Below are 22,190 nucleotides of genomic sequence, written 5' to 3' on the forward strand. Positions count from 1 at the left end.
TGTGAATGGGAGACGCTGAATGTTCGGATAGTTAGGTATGACGAGATCCAGGATAGGGCCAAGTCTGTGATGCCAAGGGATGAGAGGGTCTGTAGTAATAGGGCATGGTCCACTGTGTCAAAGGCAGAGGACAGGTCCAGGAGGAGGAGGATAGAGTAGTGTTTCTTGCTCTTGGTGGTTAATAGGTCATTGGTGACCTTAGTTAGGGCAGTTTCAGTGGAGTAGTGTGACCGGAAGCCAGATTGCAAGCAGTCGAAAAGGGAGCAGGAAGATAGATGGGAGGACAGTTCAAGATGGACGTGTTGTTCCAGTAGTTTTGAGGCATAGGGGAGAAGTGATATAGGGCGATAGCTAGATACAGAGGATGGGTCAAGAGAGGGCTTTTTGAGGATAGGTGTGATAGCATGTTTAAAGCTTGAGAGGAAAACACCAGTTGTTAGTGATAGGTTGAAGAGATGGGTTAGAGTTGGGATGAAGACTGGCGAGGTTTGGGATGAAGTGGGAAGGGATAGGGTCAAGTGCACAGGTGGTGAGATGCGATTTTGAGAGTAGAGTGGAGAGTCGATCTTCTGTAATGGTGGAGAAGTTGCTTTTCGAGGTGGAGGGCTGGGTAGTTGGGAGGAAGGGCTCAGGGGGTTGTCGACTAAAAGTGTCTCTGATGTTCTCAATCTTCTGCTTGAAAAATGAGGCAAAGTCTTAAGCTGAGATGAGTGGGGAGGGAGGAGGTGCTGGGGGACGGACGAGAGTTGAAGGTGTTGATTAACTGTTTAGGGTTGTGAGACGGAGGATATGAGAGACGAGAAGTAGGTTTGTTTTGCTGTGGCGAGTGTGGTCATGAAAGTAGTGAGGGACTGTTTGAATGCGATAAAGTGCTCATTGGAGAGGGATCTTTTCCATCTCCGCTCTGCAGCCCTGGAAGCTCGCCTCAGTTCTTTGGTCAGCCTGGTGTGCCAGGGCTGTCTGTTGATTTTGCGACGCATCTGGATCTATGCGCAGGCCTACACTGTGCACAGAAATGCTAATGTGAGGCCGGCCTAAGGGTGTGCAGACTTACAAGAAAGAAAATAAAACCACCTCACCCAGGCTCAGGTGTGCAGAAGCACTGAGTCAAAGGGACCTTGCAAAATTTATTGAGAAAATTAGAAAAATATGTAGAATTGAGAGTTCTCAGTGGTTGTCATTTATAACTTTCTCTTCATCTTTTCAATCAGCCATTAAAAGGTATCAGAGTATCGAAGTCAGCAGCTGAGAGTCGGGCTCCTGGCAGAGATACTATGTAAGCTGGATATATTATTCTTCATGTCCAGATTTATGCAACTACATTATTTACTTCTTTATGTTCAGATGTCTGCTTGTTTCTCACTGGATTAGTACAAATCATATGAAATTATTCTTGTAAATGGCAGAACCTGCACGTTGTTGTTGTTCGGGTCCAGGATGGACATGTTGGATTTCTGTCTCCCCTCACTTTGTATAACAATGAAAATATTTCAACGGGGTGTGTAAACGTATATCAGATATGTGCAGCCTTTACAAAGTCCACACAGACACAGAGCTCTATGGCAGCAGATTTGTGGTAGGAATTAATTTCAATTAACTCTTTAATTATTTTCCCACAGTTCCACCGCAAATTCTTAGCATCTCTACAAATATCACCGTCAACGAGGGGAGTACCGTGACCCTCCGATGTGTGGCCACTGGCAGACCTGAGCCCGCCGTAACCTGGAAGCATTATTCTGGGAAATGTAAGTATGAGGGAACATGTATAAAGAACCTTCCGATAATGGTGGCAACATGTGGAAGTGAGCGTATACAGCCTGCACATATGGAGGAGAGGGTATACGGCCTGTAAATATGGAGGAGAGGGTATACAGCCTGCAGATATGGAGAGGGTATATAGTCTGTAAATATAGATAAGGGGTATACGGCCTTTTAATATAGATGAGGGGGTATACGGCCTGTAAAATATGGAGGAAAGGGTATACGGCCTGTAAATATGGAGGAGAGGGTATACAGTCTGTGAATATTGATAGTATAGTCTGGAATTAAGCTTTGTCGGGAAGCCTAGTATGGAGGTCCGCTAGCATTTTTGAGTATACAGTATATGTATAAAGTCCGTGTACATGGGGGAGATCTGATGCTGTCATTACTTCTCCTCTCTTGGTGGTCCCTTTGATTTGGGATCTGAGACTTTGGCTCCGTAATTAGATCATCGAGGTCCGATACCATGGGACTGAGATGGCGCCTGCTCTTGTCATTAGACGGACAGGATAATCGTGCCCCTCCATGTGCTGGCTCCCCCTCACTAATCCTTTTCCCTATCCGGATAGGTGGCTCATGTCGCTCGGCGCCGTCTCCTCTGCTGGTAATTAGCGCCTCGAAATCCTCCACACATTTACATAAAACGCTCATTTTACCAACCTGAGAAGGACGATTCATTTGCATATTAAGTGTAAGATCTAATTAAAACTCTACACATTTCTATTTCCTTTCTCTGCGTTCCCCGAGCTGCAGCTGAGTTACTCTGTGCTGTCCCCATTCTGTCACTCCACATGGCGGCTGACGGGAGCCGGGAATTAGGAAGGAGAGAAGGAAGCGATGCCGCACACAAGATACAGAGCAGAGAGGGTCACCCGTGTACAAGGCTGCATCCCTGCAAACCAGGGGAACACGCAGTGGAAGGGCCCCTGTGCAGGAACAGTGTATGGTGAGCCAGGGTATCATCAAAGAGCACAGCCAAGTCGTCAGCCATGATATGCCTACATCCGGCATTTACCTGCATTGTAAGGTGAGAGGGGCTCCTACCTCCAAGCCCACTGGATACAGCAAATTAAGAATTGTATCTGTCCCAAGATCCCTGGAGATAAGGGATACAAAGCCTGGCATACATCTCTCCTTATCCACAGTTGATCCTCCAATAACGCCATGGTGTATGGATGCATTCACCATCTTATTACGTGATGGCCCAGAATCTGTCCCTCATTGGTCAGTGAACATTATTATTGAGGGGGCGGGTGACCCAGAATCTGTCTTTAAGTGGTCAGTAGTCACAATCCCCACCTAGTAGTTGGTGGCCCACAATCTGCCCTCAGTGGACTGGACTCTGGATATAATGACCACTAAAGTAGGCACTAGCTCAGAATCTACCCTTCAGTGGTCGGTGGACACCATTACCATCAAGTAGGTCATAGTCACAGAATGGTAGAGTTGGAAGGGACCTTCCCAAATCCTGTAACCGTTCCTCATAGGACATGGTTTGCCGACCGGTCACCATTCTGGACGCTCTTCTCTGAACTTGCTCCAGTTTGTTGATATTTTTTTTTAAATTGTGGTGCCCAAGACTGGACACCGTATTCCTGGTGAGGACTGACCACAGAGGAGTAGAGGGTAATAATGACTTCACGTGATCTAGACTGTATGCTTCTGTTAATACATCTCAGAATTGCACTGGCCTTTTTGTGCTGCTGCATCACACTGTTGACTCAAGTTCAGTCTGTGATCTATTAGTACACCCAATTCTTTTTCACATGTGCTGTTGCTTAGCCCTATTCCTCCCATTCTGTATATGCTTTTTTCATTTTTATTGCCTAGTTGTAGTACTTTGCATTTTTCCCCGTTATAAAAACTGGAGCAGTGGGCAGCAACTAACAGAATGATTTTTATCTTTTTGAATCCTCTCTCTCTCTTCTCTAGTATTAGCTATCCCTCCTAGCTTTGTGTCATCAGAAAATTTTATCAGTTTACCCTCAATTCCTTCATCTAAGTCATTGATAAAGATGTTGAACAATACAAGGCCCAGGACAGAGCCCTGTGGTACCCCACTTGAGACATTCTTCCAACTGGATGTGCAGCCATTTACAACCACTCTTTGGGTCCGATCACTAAGCCAGTTATGAATCCTAACAGTTTCCTTGTTTATTCAATGCTTAGTCATTTTTTTCAATAAGGATTGTGTGAGATACTTTGTCAAATGCTTTGGTGAAGTCAAGATATACTATATCTACAGCATTTCCCTGATCCACCCAGTCAGTGATTCTGTCATAGAAGGAAATTACCGTATATACTTGTGTATAAGCCGAGATTTTCAGCACTTTTTTTGTGTGCTGAAAACGCCCCTTTCTGCTTATACACGAGTCATTGCTGGTGGGGGAGGGGGGTGGGGAGCAGAAGACATCATACTCACCCTCCTGGTGTCATCGCTGCATGTCAGTCCCTGCATCTCAGGTACGGCATCTCTTCCTGTCTTCCTTCCTGTGCTGAGCGGTCACGTAGTACCGCTCATTATAGTAATGAATATGCATGCATCTCTACTCCCATAGGTGTGGAGTGAATCTTCATTACTTTAATTAGCGGTATCACTGACCGATCAGCACAGGAAGGAAAACCGGAAGAGAGATGCTGGTGCCCGAGATGCAGGGACTGATATGCAGCACCAGGAGGGTGAGAAGGACTGGGGGAGGGTGAGCCATGCGAAATTCACCTGTCCCCGTTCCACCGCCGCACTGTCTTCCGGGTCCTCTGGCTGTGACATTCAGGTAAGAGGGCACGATGACGTGGTTAGTGCGCGCCCTCTGCCTGAACAGTCACTGCAGAGAGCCGGCGACGCTAAGGAGCAGCGATGAGAGGTGAGTATGTCATTTTTTTTTTATATATCACAGCAGCATGATATGGGGCATATTTTAATATGGAGCATCTTATGGGGCCATCATTAACCTTTGTGCAGCATTATATGGGTCATATATTTCTATGGAGCATCTTATGGGGCCCATTATGAACTTTATAAAGCATTATATGGGGCATATTTTTCTATGGAGCATCTTATGGGCAGGGCCGGCATTTGGGGCAGGCAGACGCCTGGGGCCCCCACTCACAAAGGGGGCCGCCTGCGTCTGCAGCCCCTTTATGGAGTGCCCAGAGGGTGTACAGCAGTGAATAAGCAGTGAATCCCGCAAGTGAGGGGGATGGGCCTGATTACAGCACGGCAGACAGAGGTCAGGGCCGGGCCAGGAAGATGCCTGCAGCCCTCTGCGTCTGTGCCCTCTCCCCTCATCATGGCTGCTCCTAGCACTGTCCTGGGAATGGATCTGTACAAGTGAATTCGCAGAACCTGGTAAGTATATATGTGTATCTGTGTGTACATGTGCAGTATACAGTGTCTGTATGTGTACATATATACAGTGTGTAGTATGATTGTGTATATCTGTGGTGCATGCAAGTGTGTATGTGTATATCTCTGAATCTGCCCCTACTATTCATCTGTCTCCACACCCTCCATGCACATGATAACTGCACTAGATGCTTGGCTATTGCGCTTAAACACACGGGCTGATGACCGGATCATGCAGCTTTGTATGAAAATCCCTATTTATTATAAGTGCCAGACGTGAAATAACAAGCACTGTTCACCTATTGTGTCCCCCCATTTCCTTGTAGATTGTAAGCTTGCGAGCAGGGACCTCACCCCTAATGTCACTGTTTAACTGTCCTACCTTGTACTGAATTTGTCTGCACATGTCCCCGCTAATTAAGTGCTGCGGAATATGTTGGCGCTATATATAAAAATAAATATATATAAATATATATAAATATATATAAATATATATAAATCTCATTCTCAAAAAATTAGCATATAGTGTTAAATTTCATTATTTACCATAATGTAATGATTACAATTAAACTTTCATATATTATAGATTCATTATCCACCAACTGAAATTTGTCAGGTCTTTTATTGTTTTAATACTGATGATTTTGGCCTACAACTCCTGATAACCCAAAAAACCTGTCTCAATAAATTAGCATATCAAGAAAAGGTTCTCTAAATGACCTATTACCCTAATCTTCTGAATCAACTAATTAACTCTAAACACATGCAAAAGATACCTGAGGCTTTTAAAAACTCCCTGCCTGGTTCATTACTCAAAACCCCCATCATGGGTAAGACTAGCGACCTGACAGATGTCAAGAAGGCCATCATTGACACCCTCAAGCAAGAGGGTAAGACCCAGAAAGAAATTTCTCAACAAATAGGCTGTTCCCAGAGTGCTGTATCAAGGCACCTCAATGGTAAGTCTGTTGGAAGGAAACAATGTGGCAGAAAACGCTGTACAACAAGAAGAGGTGACCGGACCCTGAGGAAGATTGTGGAGAAGGACCGATTCCAGACCTTGGGGAACCTGAGGAAGCAGTGGACTGAGTCTGGTGTGGAAAGGCGTGTGCAGGAAATGGGCTACAGGTGCCGCATTCCCCAGGTAAAGCCACTTTTGAACCATAAACAGCGGCAGAAGCGCCTGACCTGGGCTACAGAGAAGCAGCACTGGACTGTTGCTAAGTGGTCCCAAGTACTTTTTTCTGATGAAAGCAAATTTTGCATGTCATTCGGAAATCAAGGTGCCAGAGTCTGGAGGAAGACTGGGGAGAAGGAAATGCCAAAATGCCTGAAGTCCAGTGTCAAGTACCCACAGTCAGTGATGGTGTGGGGTGCCATGTCAGCTGCTGGTGTTGGTCCACTGTGTTTCATCAAGGGCAGGGTCAATGCAGCTAGCTATCAGGAGATTTTGGAGCACTTCATGCTTCCACCGGCTGAAATGTTTTATGGAGATGAAGATTTCATTTTTCAGCACGACCTGGCACCTGCTCACAGTGCCAAAACCACTGGTAAATGGTTTACTGACCATGGTATTACTGTGCTCAATTGGCCTGCCAACTCTCCTGACCTGAACCCCATAGAGAATCTGTGGGATATTGTGAAGAGAAAGTTGAGAGACGCAAGACCCAACACTCTGGATGAGCTTAAGGCCGCTATTGAAGCATCCTGGGCCTCCATAACATCTCAGCAGTGTCACAGGCTGATTGCCTCCATGCCACGCCGCATTGAAGCAGTCATTTCTGCCAAAGGATTCCCGACCAAGTATTGAGTGCATAACTGAACATTATTATTTGATGTTTTTTTTGTTTGTTATTAAAAAACACTTTTATTTGATTGGACGGGTGAAATATGCTAATTTATTGAGACAGGTTTTTTGGGTTATCAGGAGTTGTAGGCCAAAATCATCAGTATTAAAACAATAAAAGACCTGACAAATTTCAGTTGGTGGATAATGAATCTATAATATATGAAAGTTTAATTGTAATCATTACATTATGGTAAATAATGAAATTTAACAGTATATGCTAATTTTTTTGAGAAGGACCTGTATGTATGTATGTATGTATGTATGTATGTATGTATGTATGTATGTATGTATGTATATATATATATATATATATATATATATATATATATATATATATATATATATATATATGGGATTTCACTCACTCAGGTGTGACGGCTGACACTCAGGAGGCACGTTCCTTTAAAGTTCACAGGGTTTATTACGTCATAAACCACATGGAAAAATAACAGCAAACAAATAGCCTTAAGTTCAGGAAAAGCAAAACAAAGTGTCCAGTCCACCAGGCTCAGTCCTGTAGCCTTAACACACTCAGGAGGGTTTCACCTCCACACATATCCACTGTGTTCAGCATTTGCCTGTCTTATATAGAGCTAACCACACCCAGTAACCCATCACATGATTAGCCATGTGGTCTGACATCACCACAGGTCCTGGAACACACATACATGGTTATATACAACAAAGAAATACTCCGGGCTACATTACAGCAACAAGGCACTTATGTGGCACATACCTCCCGTCGACTACACACCCTTTAGCCATGCTAAAATATATATATATATATATAATGGAAACATCAACAAAAGTTAGTTTAATATGGTGTGGGTCCACATTTTGCGGCAATTATAGCCTCAATTCTCCGAGGTATGGATTCATACAAGGTGTGAATTGTTTCCAAAGGAATTTTAGCCCATTCTCCAGTTCTTTGAGCGACGATGGCAGCGGAAATCGACGTCTATCTCTAAAATTGACCATAAATGCTCAATAATGTTGAGGTCTGGGGATTGTGGGGGCCAGATGAGATGCTCAGCTTCATTAGAATGTTCCTCGTGCCATGCTTTAACGATTCTAGCTGTATGAATTGGTGCATTATCATCCTGAAAGATGGCGTTCCCCTCTGGGAACAGTGCTTGAACCATTGGATGCACTTGGTCGCCCAAAATGCCTAAATAATCTCGGCTGTTAATTCTTCCATGAAGGGATATCATTGGCACGGCGGATCTCCACAAAATAGCACCCCAGATCATCTCAGAACCCCTAAACCATGTTTTACGGTTGGGAGAAGGCAGTCTGGAGACAGCCGAAAGAAGCATTCCATCCAAACGTACACTCGGCCGGAGGTCAGAAATAGGGTAAACGATGATTCGTCTGAGAATATCACGTTTCCACTGCTCGAGGGACCAATTCTGGAGGTTTCTACACCACTCTAAACACTTGGAAACATTTGTCATTGAGAGCAGTAGTTTTCTAATTGCAGCTCCTCCATGGAATCCAGATTTGTGCAGCTCCCGACGAAAAGTTTTTGTGGAAACTGGGTTCGTAGGTGTTCATTGAGCTCAGCAGTGATTTTCAGATCCGTGGTCTTGCGATCCTCTCACAATTCGCTTTAGAGTCCGATGGTCTCTCTTAGTCAACTTTGACTTTCGGCCGGACCTGTGCTTTGCTGCGGACGTTTTTCCTTCTCTTTCAAATGCAGTCATTACTTTGAAGATAGTACCTCTTGACACGCCTAGCATTTGGGCACTTTCTGTTACACTAGCGCCTGCCATACGAGCACCAACAATTTGGCCTCTTTGAAAATCCGAGAGGTCTGCCATTGGTAACAGGTGCTCAATGTTCTTACAATTATGCAAAACAAAGTTAATTTACATACACATATCACATAACACAAATAATCAACTACAAAACATTACCATATGTCACGGTTCGCATGTTTATCACATGTTCGAAGATTATGATGCCAAAACGTTAGGTGTTTCCATTATTTGGTCCAACCCGTGTGTGTGTGTGTGTGTGTGTGTGTGTGTGTGTGTGTGTGTGTGTGTGTGTGTGTGTGGTGTGTGTGTGTGTATATATATATATATATATATATATATATATATATTATTTTTTTTTTTTATATAATATATTTATTTTATATATTATTATTATTTATTGTTATAGCGCCATTTATTCCATGGCGCTTTACATGTGAGGAGGGGTATGCATAATAAAAACGAGTACAATATTCTTAAACAATACAAGTCATAACTGGTACAGGAGGAGAGAGGACCCTGCCCGAGAGGGCTCACAATCTACAACGGATGGGTGAGGATGCAGTAGGTGAGTATAGAGCTGGTCATGCAGCGGTTTGGTCGATCGGTGGTTACTGCAGGTTGTAGGCTTGTCGGAAAAGGTGGGTCTTCAGGTTCTTTTTGAAGGTTTCGATGGTGGGCGAGAGTCTGATATGTTGTGGTAGAGGGTTCCAGAGTAGGGGTGATACGCGAGAGAAATCTTGTATATGATTGTGGGAAGAGGAGATCTTGTGAGGATCGGAGGTTGCGTGCAGGAAAGTACCGGGAGACGAGGTCACAGATGTATGGAGGAGACAGGTTGTGGATGGCTTTGTATGTCATGGTTAGGGTTTTGTACTGGAGTCTCTGGGCAATGGGGGGAGCCAGTGAAGGGATTGACAAAAATAAATAAATATATATATATATATATATATTTCATATGAGGCCGGCACAGACAGAGCTACAAGCCCAGGGAGGACAGACTGTGTGTACACTGTGACCTGGAGGATGAGACCCATTTCCTGCTACACTGCCCCAAATACTCAGCAATGAGGGACACTCCAGGAGACTCTCCGATCTCTTCCCGGATTTCAGCTCCATGAAGGAGGAAGAGAAAACGTATATCCTGCTGGGGGAAGATGAGAGCGCGGTGGAGATAGCAGCGCAGTATGTAAGCACGTGCCATAGACTGCGAGAAAGACAGCCATGATATGCCCTGTACCCCATCCATATATATAACGCCCACGACCATTGCCACGACCAATCAGTGACTGGCACAGTCCGGAAGAAAATGGCCGCTCCTTACTCCCCGCACTCAGTGCCCGGCGCCCGCATACTCCCCTCCGGTCACCGCTCACACAGGGTTAATGCCGGCGGTAACAGACCGCGTTATGCCGCGGGTAACGCACTCCGTAACCGCTGCTATTAACCCTGTGTGTCCCCAATTTTTTACTATTGATGCTGCCTATGCGGCATCAATAGTAAAAAAAAAAAAAAAAAAAAAATGTAATGTTAAAAATAATAAAAAAACAAAAACCCTGCTATATTCACCCTCCGTTGTCCACATACGTTGTACATTGCGCAGCCCACGTATATAGCAATGTGGGCATGATATCCCTGTTAAAAAAATAAATAAATAAAATAAAAAATAGTTATATACTCACCTTCCGTTGGCGCCTGGATCCAGGAAGCGGTTACCGACGCTTGGGATCCACCGAAGCTCCGCCAAGCCGCTCGCGCCGGCCGCCATCTTCCGTTCCCGGCGATGCATTGCGAAATTGCCCAGAAGACTTAAGGTACCTTCACACGAAACGACTTTGTAACGATATCGCTAGCGATCCGTGACGTTGCAGCGTCCTGGCTAGCGATATCGTTGTGTTTGACACGCAGCAGCGATCAGGATCCTGCTGTGATGTCGCTGGTCGCTGAATAAAGTCCAGAACTCTATTTGGTCATCCGATCGCCGTGTATCGTTGTGTTTGAAAGCAAAAGCAACGATACCAGCGATGTTTTACACTGGTAACCAGGGTAAACATCGGGTTACCAAGCGCAGGGCCGCGCTTAGTAACCCGATGTTTACCCTGGTTACCAGCGTAAAAGTAAAAAAAACAAACAGTACATGCTCACCTGCGCGTCCCCCAGCGTCTGCTTCCTGACACTGACTGAGCGCCGGCCCGAAAGTGAAAGCACAGCGGTGACGTCACCGCTGTGCTGTTAGGGCCGGAGCTCAGTCAGTGTCAGGAAGCAGACGCTGGGGGACGCGCAGGTGAGCATGTACTGTTTGTTTTTTTTACTTTTACGCTGGTAACCAGGGTAAACATCGGGTTACTAAGCGCGGCCCTGCACTTAGCAACCCGATGTTTACCCTGGTTACCCAGGGACCTCGGCATCGTGGGTCGCTGGAGAGCGGTCTGTGTGACAGCTCCCCAGCGATCAAACAGCGACGCTGCAGCGATCGGCATCGTTGTCGCTATCGCTGCAGCGCCGCTTCGTGTGAAGGTACCCTTAGTGGTCTCGCGAGACCGCTAAGTTATCTGGGTAATTTAGCAATGCATCCTGGGAACGGAAGATGGCGGCTGGCGCGAGCGGCTCGGCGGAGCTTCGGTGGATCCCAAGCGTCGGTAACCGCTTCCTGGATCCAGGCGCCAACGGAAGGTGAGTATAGAACTATTTTTCATTTTATTTATTTATTTATTTATTTATTTTTTAACAGGGATATCATGCCCACATTGCTATATACGTGGGCTGCGCAATATACTACGCATACATATTCTAGAATACCCGATGCGTTAGAATCGGGCCACCATCTAGTTTTTTTTTTAATTTACTATTATTTATTTAGAATTTTTATTCTGGTAAACCAGAGAGTTATGTGACACAAAATAGTTAATAAATAACATTTCCCACATGTCTACTTTACATCAGCACAATTTTGTAAACCTTTTTTTTGTTAGGAAGTTATAAGGGTTAAAAGTTGATCAGCAATTTCTCATTTTTACAACAAAATTTTACAAAACCATTTTTTTTTAGGGACCACCTCACATTTGAAGTCAATTTGAGGGGTCTATATGATAGAAAATATTTTCCGAAGGGTAACAGAAGAAATTGGACCCAAAAGTTGTTGTCCAGTTTGTCCTGAGTACACTGATACCCCATATGTGGGGGGAACCACGGTTTGGGCGCACATCGGAACTTGGAAGGGAAGGAGCGCCGTTTTGGAATGCAGACTTTGATGGAATGGTCTGCGGGCGTCATGTTACGTTTGCAGAGCCCCTGATGTGCCTAAACAGTAGAAACCCCCTCACAAGTGACCCCATTTTGGAAACTAGACCCCCCAAGGAACTTATCTAGATGTGTGGTGAGAATTTTGAACTCCAAAAACTGTGATTGATCTCCCCCTTCATAACCCTATTACACATACTGTCCACATATATACAGTATATTATATACATACAGTATATAGTATGTGTATGTATACTATTTGTATACTGTGTGTTATGCAGTCTATATATTTACACAATACACTGCAAAGTGTGTCCATACTGTATATAACCTGACTGTTTCTGTGTGTATATACTTTAGTGTTTCTATATGTATAAAGTATATATAATGGGTGTATCTGTGTATGTGCTGCATATATAGTTCTGTAATCGTAGTGTCGATATAATAGGAATCCGCAGTTTACTGTATTTTGCAGATTATAAAACTCTCCGGATTATAAGACGCACCCCAAATTTTGAGGAGAAAAATAGGAAAACCCCCCCTTTTTTTTTTTTAAATAAAATGTTGGTTGGTGCTTATAATCCATGCGTCGTATGACTTATCGGGGGTGGTGGCTGCTGGAGGAGGCAGGAGTGGAGCAATGTCGCAGGCTGGGATGAGGGGGTGTTCGGTGCTGCGGGGGCTCTGCCGACATTTTGTGAAAGGCTAGAACCCCTGCAGTTTATTTAGTGCTATTAATTCCACAGCACTTTACACACATTATCCACACTGTCTCCAATGAGCCTCACAACCTACATTCCCTATCTTTAGAATGTAGGAGGAAACCGGAGTACCCAGAGGAAACCCACGCAAACACGGGGAGAACATACAAACTCCTTGCAGATGTTGTTCTTTTGTGAGATTTGAACCCAGGACCCCAATGTTGCAATACTAACCACTGAGCCCCCGTACAGGGCTAACCACTGAGCCACCGTACAGTGCTAACCAATGAGCTACCATGCCACCCCAGTTGCATGGCATGGTTTCCTATGGGGTGGAGTCCGGGAAAATGGCTGCCGGGGGCGGTGCATGAGCAGATGGAGATCTCCGCACCAAGATCACGGGAGATGATCTCCCGAGATCTCCATCTGCGCATGAACCGCCCCCGGCAGCCATTTTCACGGAGTCCACCCCATAGGAAACCATGCAACTGCGGGGGTTTGGTCTTTCACAAAATGTCAGCAGAGCCCCGTAGCACCGAACACCCACTGCGGCGCACCGCACATGCGATCGCCCCTTCATCCCAGCCTGCACAGACCCTGGACCCTGCTCCCCGTGGCTGGTAAGGTATGTCTGCATTATAAGACCCCATTTTCCCCGAAAATTTTTGGGGAAAAAGCGCGTCTTATAATCCGAAAAATCCGGTATGTCTGCTGCTTGTCTTATATCAGGGCCTGTTCACACTTTACTGCTTCCAGTGCGTTCTGCCAGACACAGACAGCAGCCTGGAGACACTTTTTTTGTAATAAATCTGTTGCTGTCGTCTTTCAGCGTTTCTTTCCCGATTCAAATGAATGGGACACAAAAATGCAAGTGTAAAGGGCTGCGAGAACTCTGAGTATTTCCTGCCAACCCTGGAGATCAATCCGCTGCAAAAATGGTGAACTGACACTACGGGGGTCTTCTGAGAATGTAAAAATAACACAGGACTGCAAAAAATTTTTTTTTCAAGAGCTGTTTTGGTTATTCCACGTAATCTTTGTTTTTAAGTGCGCTGAATCTGAAAACGACCTCTGTTTTGTCATAGGATATCACGTTTTCTGACAATTTAAGTAACTATGTTAAATAAGACAATACCTCAAAATAAATGAAAATAGACTCATAAAATTTTTTTATTACAAATGTTTCATGAAAATCATTTTTTAACTGCAATGAGCTCACTAACACTAAAATCGATTCTTCTTCCCTGTGAGGCTTCTCTTGGTACATTTACGCTTGTGAGTAGCATCTGGAATGTCTCTCTGAAGCGTCCAGCAGTAGTCTGCCATCATTGTAATGCTCCATCTTCCCTGGTATCTTCTTTCCATCTCTTTAATGTCCTGGTGGAATCGTTCACCTTGCTCTTCACTCACAGCTCTCAAATTTTCAGGAAAGTTGTCAAGGTGGGAATGGAGGAAATGCACTTGCAAACTCATCAGGCAACCTAAAGCTTGAAATGCTTTCAGCATTTGTCCGACGATTTTTTTGCAGTCAGGGTCTTTGTTATTGCCTAAAAATTTGTCTACGACCTCTTTAAATGTAAACCACCCTTCTTTTTGAGGATGCGTCATGGTATTGATAAACTCTTGATCAGCTATAAGCTTTCTAATGTCTGGTCCGACAAACACACCTTCCTTCAATTTTGCCTCCGAGAGGCCTGGAAACTTGATGACCAAGTATTTGAAGCATTCTCCATCTTTTGGAAGTGATTTTACAAATTGCTTCATCAATCCCAATTTTATGTGCGGAGGTGGTAGAAGAACTTTATGGGGAGGAACCAAAGTTTATCGGAGGACATTTTTTTCACCAACTGTGAGCACCCTCGGCTGCCAATTGTTCTTGGTCCGATTTTGTTGGTCTCGACTGTCCCGTAGACACAGAAAACAAGGGTATTTGGTATACCCGGCTTGTTGCCCGAGGAGCATGCACAAGACTTTCAAATCCCCGCACACATGCCAACCGTGGTCTTCATATTTAAGTTTACGAAGAACCAATTCCAAGTTCTTGTAGGTTTCCTTGAGGTGTACAGAATGACCTACAGGGATGGAAGCATAAAAACTGCCGTTGTGGAGTAAAACTGGTTTGAGACTTCTTTTTGAAGAATCTATAAAAAGACGCCATTGCGCTGAATTATATTGGTTTTGAATTGACCCATCAAATCTTCAACATCGGTGCAATAAACTAACTTATCTTCCTGGGCAAAGTAAGGAACGAACTCATTTTCACGATGTCTGAACCATGATAAAGACACTCCTGGCAACAATAAATTCTTGCTTTTGAGCCTTGATCCGAGCAACTCAGCAGCATCTTTGGGAAGATTCAAGTCTCTTACCAAATCATTCATCTCCTCCTGGGTAAACAATGTTGGTCTTGTATCATTTTCAAAGTCAGAACTTGATTCATCATCTGGTTCAGGTATGACTCCACCTTCATCGGAGCTAGTTATCTCTTCCAAGGTAGCAGGGGCCTTGGGGGATGGGACGAATTGCTGAGTAAATATTGGAGTATGAAATGGAATGCTTCCATTTTGAATTATACCCTTTCACATCGCATGAACAAAAGTAACAATCGTCACTATGATTCTTTTGCTCTCGCCATACCATAGGAATCCCATAACGGAAAGCTTTTTTCTTACCTTTGAACCAATTTCGGAGGTCCTCAACACACCGTTTGCACACTTTGAGGTGTCCAAGCTTTATCTTGATCTCCAAGCTTTAGGATACCGTTACACTAAACGATTTACCAACGATCACGACCAGCGATACGACCTGGCCGTGATCGATGGTAGTTGTGTGGTCGCTGGAGAGCTGTCACACAGACAGCTCTCCAGCGACCAACGATGCCGAGGTCCCCGGGTAACCAGGGTTAACATCGGGTTACTAAGCGCAGGGCCGCGCTTAGTAACCCGATGTTTACCCTGGTTACCATTGTAAATTAAAAAAAAAAAAAAAACACTACATACTCACATTCCGGTGACTGTCACGTCCCTCGCCGTCAGCTTCCCGCACTGACTGTCTCGGGGTCCGTCACTCAATGACGGCACGTACCTAGCACACGCCCATTGTGGGCGTGCGCTAGCGATGCGTCCGACATTGGATTCAGTGGCGGCGTTAACGGACTACGTTACACTGCGTTATGCCGCGGTGTAACGTAGTCCGTCTAACGGACGGGTTTAACGCAATGTGAACCCGGCCTTATTAGTTGCAAACCCATGCTGACTGGTTAATCACTTAATTCTTATCCAGGTACTTACATACATGTTGTTTAATAATTTGTTCAAAGATCTTTCCTTGTATAGACGTCAGACTCACCAGCCTATAGTTCCCTGGGTCCACCTTCCTCCCCCTTTTTGAAGATAGGAACAACATTTGCTCTTTTCCAGTCTTCTGGGACTTCTCCTGTTCAAAGATTATGGAGAGTGGTTCAAAAATGTCTTCTGCCATCTCCTTCAGTACTGGTGGTGGCCCGGAATTTGCCAGTCAGTGGACAACATTATTATTGAAGAGATGATGGCCCAGAATCTGCTCCTCGGTGGTCCGTGGACACTATTATCATCAATGAGGTAGTGGCCCAGAATCCATTCCTCAGAGGTTGGTAGACACCATTATCATTGAAGTGGTAGCCCAAAATCTGCCTCTGTGCCAACAGCCCGAAACACCGTGTCTGCGAATTGAGATACTGATTTGGCTTTTATCTTAAGTCATATTGCAAGACTCGTTAAAGGGTTGATTGTGACTTGTAGGATCGCTACTTCCAACAGGTGGCGCTATAGAGTTCAAGTCCTTTTTCTCTGAAGAGGCAATTTGCATATTACATTTACCAGAGGAGCATTGCACGGCGAGTAAGCCTCCTTAACTTGACAAGCCAGAGTTGGTATGTCACTCTCCACAAGGAGAAACCTTACCCCTTAGACCTAAATGTTAGTTATTAAAAAAAAAAAAAACACCACCCAGTGTATATGACCAAACGATAGTGTTGAGATACACAAAAATAGGTCAAAATACTAATAAAAGCATAGACTGATAGTATCCATGGAATAACCTACAAGGTCCCTGGTCAAACCCCATCTGATCACTGCCTGGCTGTGAGAACGATTTGGCGCCCCACTCAATGACAGCTTTCCCAATCTCTCCTTGTTATTCCCTGTACTATACAGGTGGGAAAACAAAGGTTGAAGATAAGAGATGAAGTATAGATAAATTAATAATTTTGCAGCAATAAGTTAGGGATAATCTATTATATCTGACCAGGAAAATAGAAAAAACCCAAAGGGATACCAAGGACGATAAGTACCGTACTTAAAAATTCACTGTATCCCTATGATATCCAGCACCACAGGTATAATATCCGTATGGAGTAAAACCTTCCTTTCCATGGGAAATCGGGCTTATATCAATGCAATCAACTTAAAGCCCAAATACAAAAAGAAAGTGTAACCCGAATTTTCAAAGCTACATTCAAATAAGGTATACACAACCAATGGAAAGAAATAGATGAAAGGGGACATATCCCATGTAGGAGATCTCGCTTTGACGCGTTTCTCCGTCCATTCGGTTCATCAGGAGACCTGATAGAAACCAGGGCTAGAAGGTGCTCCAATGAGCAAACATACCCAAATAGCCTGGACCCCACCCAGAAAACAAAAAGATCAATGAAGCAAACACACCCACCTGAAAAAAAATCAGTGGTAAAGACACTGGGTCTCTCTGTCTGTGTGCCTGCGGTATTCTGCCATGTTGGTGTGTGTGGCCATATACAAGGCGGTCCGATAGCTGCACCCACTTAGAAGGTAACACACGAGAAGCAGTGTCACAGTCTAATCACAGTACGCGACTTAGATGAGCGGTGTGTCACGCCGGTATGCGCTCCACGGTGGAACGCCTCGGGAGTTCCAAATACTTCCTGTGGTAAGGGGGAACAATACTGGGCATGCGCTTTAAAGATTGCGTTCCACACTGGAATGCACAACAACCACAGTATATTTCTGGACAGTAAAACACTGTGCAAAAGAAACCTCAGTATCACTAGTGTGCAGCCCGCTTTATTCATACATAAAGCCTGACCATTTCCACAGATTTAGCCTTTATTTTAGTCTGCCTGTATCCGTGTCAACATCTTCAAAAAGTAGGGAAGATGCACTGGCCCCTCAGTGGTCAGTGACACGATTATGATCGAGGAGACTGTGGCCCAGAATCTGCTCCTCAGCGGTCGGTAGACACCATTATTATAGAGTAGGTGGTGGCCCAGAATCTGCCCCTCAGTGGTCGGACACAATTACCACCCACGAAGCACTAGCTCACAATTTGCCCCACAGTTGTCAGTGGACACCATTATGATCGAGGAGGAGGAGGTGGTGATCCAGCATCTTCCCCTCAGTGGTGGGTGGACATATTCAATATCTAGAACATAAGGCTCCAGAGTAGTCATGTAACCCTTTGCTAGGACATGAATATGATGCAGTAATGCTAAGCAGGGCTGTGATGGGTCAAGATGCGCCGTCACCTAGGTTTCTTTCAGAGAATACATACATGTCAATCTAGTCACCCGATTGAGTGCCCAGGTCACAATGTTCCCCGATGGGGTCTATATAACCCTGCACCCATGGTATCCGTGCTCCTCATATTCAGTGCAGTATTATTCTTTCAGCTTTTAGGTTTGTGAGTGACGATGAATATTTAGAAATTACCGGAATCACACGAGAACAGTCAGGTGAATATGAATGCAGTGCAGCCAATGAGGTGGCAGTCCCAGCGTGGCGCCGTGTTACAGTCACTGTATATTGTGAGTATCCTTCATGTTTTGTCTCAAAATTGTAGAGGTTTGTACTCGGCTGCGGTTTCATGACAATGTAACAAAGAAAGTTTTCTCTTTTTGGTTTCATGACAAGGTCCAGGCAGGTTTATTAAGACTGCATGAACCGCTCAGGGAAGAAAACAAAAGAGCAGCCCTCTCTGGCACAAAGTTAAAAAAAAGTCCACACAATATAGCGGTTCCACCCTCCCAGGACAGTGTCCAGTTCTTTTGGCCCTAGCACAGACAAACACACGGGAGATCCACACATCTCCAGACCAAGCCACTGAATGACACTTAGTCTCCATTTTATCTGCCAAACCAGGCCCCAAGGGTTGGGATTATGCTAGCAGTAGTGATGAGCGAGTGTACTCGTTGCTTGGGTTTTCCTGAGCACGCTCGGGTGGTCTTTGAGTATTTTGTAAGTGCTCAGAGATTTAGTTTTCACTGCCTCAGCTGCATGATTTACAGCTGATAGACAGCTTGAATACAGGTGGGGATTCCCTAGCAACCAGGCAACAGCCACATGTACTCAGGCTGGCTAGCAGCCGTAAATCATGCAACTGTGTCAACAAAAACTAAAGGCCGAGCAGTTATAAATTCTGGGGAGACCACCTGAGCAATGAGTACACTCGCTCATCACTCGTTAGCAGTCATTTGGATCCTTCTCTTGTGACCACTCGTAAAACCTGGACCTGGAATGGCCTAATAACTCTCTCAGCACTGTGTGCGGTGGAGCATGCTTTCTGAGCTCACATCACTGAAGTTACTAACCGCGATGATGCTTATCTCCCCTCAAGGACCCGTCTGGTGGCCATCTTACAAAGGGTTAACCTTAATGAAAACCCTCAAACTGGTCCCTATAAAGACACCAATAAACAGAAGAGCCTAAGAAATGTCTTCTCTCGTGAAGTCATGGTCCGTATGTTACTGAACACAAAAGGTGGGATGGGGTGACATCAGAGGGTTATAGCAAAGTTATAGTGGCAATCCATCCTTCTCCAATTGTAAAGCTCCACAGAATATATTAGGTATATGTCACCCAATAGAATATTCCCCAGTGGGGACCGCCTCACCGGAGGAGCACTTGGAGGACTCATCTCTCACTACATTTCCTCCACAGATCCTCCCTACATCTCTGATACTAGAAACACCGGGGCATCTGTTGGTCAGAAGGGGATGCTGCGCTGCACTGCCCTGGCCGTCCCGCTGGCAGAATTCCATTGGTATAAGGAGGACACCAGGTGATGTCATTATCTGTGGGGAATGTCATGAAGGTGGAAGAACAGTAAAGTCCAGGGCTCCTGGATGCTGTGGCATGGTTGAGAATGGTGCCACATTTCGAGATTAGACAGTAGTCTTTCCTGGTCTTCCAGGAGCAGCTCTCCTCCTGTCCACTGTTGTCTGGTATTCAGCAGAACGAAGTGGAGCTGCAATACCACGCTCAAATATAGAGCTGAGGTGGGCGCTAGTTCTGAAGAAATAAATACCTCTCCTTAATCTGAGAATACTGTTTGGTGTTGGAGTGCAGCTTAAGAACTTTGTTTTTTAGTTCAGGACCCCATCCTGACGCGACGTGCCTGTTCTGAGCTGGCTGCCATCTTTGCCTTCATGACGCACACTGCAGATCGCAGGAGGGCGCATTATAAATAAACGCTTCTCTATTTTTGGCGTGAAGAATTATTTCACATTCAGCGGCCGCTGCTGAATTGTTTATTAGGCATTTGCATTTTCTTTTGGCATCTTTTCTCGATTCTGAGCCTCGGCCAAATCGGAGCCTCTGCTGCTGCGAGGAGTTTCATGATCCTTACTGCAACTTACAGAAACCAATGTTAATATTTATAAGAGGAATCCATGGTTGCTATTATCTATGTAGTCAGCAATTTCGCAGTGGGGCCTGGATGGGCCAGCAGTGACTAGCGCTGAGCGCAGCCGTGATTAGGGATCTGCAGACATCATGGTCCGGAATGGCGCCAGTGGACACAACTTACTACAGATATAGGGGTGCAACAATGTTATCCCTTTACTGCTTCATCATGTCACCCGACCTTTTAGTCCACAGACAGCCGGAACGCTCCTCCTAACACCCCGCATATAGATCTGGTCAGGATATTAGTTCTATGCAATTATATCTAGTATAAGTGTTACATAGAAGACTATTCCAAACAATTCTCCGTTCTGCTCCATTTCTAACAATCCTCAAAGTGGAGCAGGGAAAGTCATTAAGTCGTCACAAAAACAACCTTCATATTCTAAAATGTGTTCTTAGAAAACAAGAAAAACACATGAAACATTGTACATTATTTTCCACTTACGGTACTTTCGTTCAACCATAGATCTATACTGCTCAAAAAAATAAAGGGAACACTAAAATCCCATATCTTAGATATCACTGAATTAAATATTCCAGTTGTAAATCTTTATTCATTACATAGTGAAATGTGTTGAACAATAAAACATAACAATTATCAGTGTAAATCACAACTAATATCCCACGGAGGGCTGGAGTTGGAATGATACTCAAAATCAAAGTGGAAAATGAAGTTACAGGCTGATCCAACGTCAGTGGAAATGCCTCAAGACAAGGAAATGATGCTCAGTAGTGTGTGTGGCCTCCATGTGCCTGTATAACCTCCCTACAACGCCTGGGCATGCTCCTGATGAGGCAGCGGATGGTCTCCTGAGGGATCTCCTCCCAGACCTGGACTAAAGCATCCACCAACTCCTGGACAGTCTGTGGTGCAATATGACGTTGGTGGATGGTGCAAGACATGATGTCCCAGATGTGTTCAATCGGATTCAGGTCTGGGGAACGGGCGGGCCAGTCCATAGCTTCAATGCCTTCATCTTGCAGGAACTGCTGACACTCCAGCCACATGAGGTCTGGCATTGTCCTGCATTAGGAGGAACCCAGGGCCAACCGCACCAGCATATGGTCTCACAAGGGGTCTGACGATCTCGTCTCTGTACCTGGTAGCAGTCAGGCTACCTCTGGCGAGCACATGGAGAGCTGTGTGGCCCTCCAAAGAAATGCAACCCCACACCATTACTGAGCCAATGCCAAACCGGTCATGCTGAAGGATGTTGCAGGCAGCAGCTCGCTCTCCAGGGCGTCTCCAGACTGTCACATGTGCTCAGTGTGAACCTGCTTTAATCTGTGAAGAGCACAGGGTGCCAGTGGCAAATTTGCCAATCCTGGTGTCCTGTGGCAAATGCCAAGCATCCTGCACGGTGTTGGGCTGTCAGCACAATCCCCATCTGTGGACGTTGAGCACTCAGGCCATCCTCATGGAGTCGGTTTCTAACCGTTTGTGCAGACACATGCACATTTGTGGCCTGCTGGAGGTCATTTTGCAGGGCTCAGGCCGTGCTCCTGTTCCTCCTTGCACAAAGGCTGAGGTCCTGCTGCTGGGTTGTTGTTCTCCTACGGCCCCCCTCCACGTCTCCTGGTGTACTGGCCTCCAGGCTCTGGACACTTCGCTGACAGACACAGCAAACCTTCTTGCCACAGCTCGCATTGATGTGCCATCCTGGATGAGCTGCAGTACCTGAACCTCTTGTGTGGGTTGTAGAGCCCGTCTCATGCTACCAAGACTGTGAGACTGTGAAAGCACAACCAACATTCAAAAGTGACCAAAACATCAGCCAGAAAGCATTGGTACTGAGATGTGGTCTGTGGTCCCCACCTGCAGAACCACTCCTTTATTGT

At 45.2% G+C, this 22,190-nt stretch overlaps 2 protein-coding genes across 3 annotated transcripts in view; one reads left to right on the forward strand and one right to left on the reverse strand.

The window, feature by feature from the left end:
* LOC143764133 (opioid-binding protein/cell adhesion molecule homolog) overlaps window positions 1–22,190 on the forward strand; it is a 179,194-nt gene that overhangs the window by 151,740 nt on the left and 5,264 nt on the right. Inside the window, exons 3-5 of one of the 2 annotated variants that reach the window (XM_077249350.1) lie at window positions 1,620–1,745; window positions 18,338–18,472; window positions 19,605–19,725. In XM_077249350.1, coding sequence (XP_077105465.1) covers window positions 1,620–1,745; window positions 18,338–18,472; window positions 19,605–19,725 — 382 coding nt within the window. The remainder of the gene's footprint in view (window positions 1–1,619; window positions 1,746–18,337; window positions 18,473–19,604; window positions 19,726–22,190) is intronic. The other variant, XM_077249349.1, reaches the window with a different exon arrangement.
* Window positions 1–22,190, reverse strand: part of LOC143764132 (neurotrimin-like) — a 971,575-nt gene that overhangs the window by 3,447 nt on the left and 945,938 nt on the right. The gene's annotated exons all lie outside the window — the stretch shown is intronic.

Source organism: Ranitomeya variabilis, chromosome 4 (assembly GCF_051348905.1).
Source record: "Ranitomeya variabilis isolate aRanVar5 chromosome 4, aRanVar5.hap1, whole genome shotgun sequence".
Taxonomy (NCBI): Eukaryota; Metazoa; Chordata; class Amphibia; order Anura; family Dendrobatidae; genus Ranitomeya; species Ranitomeya variabilis.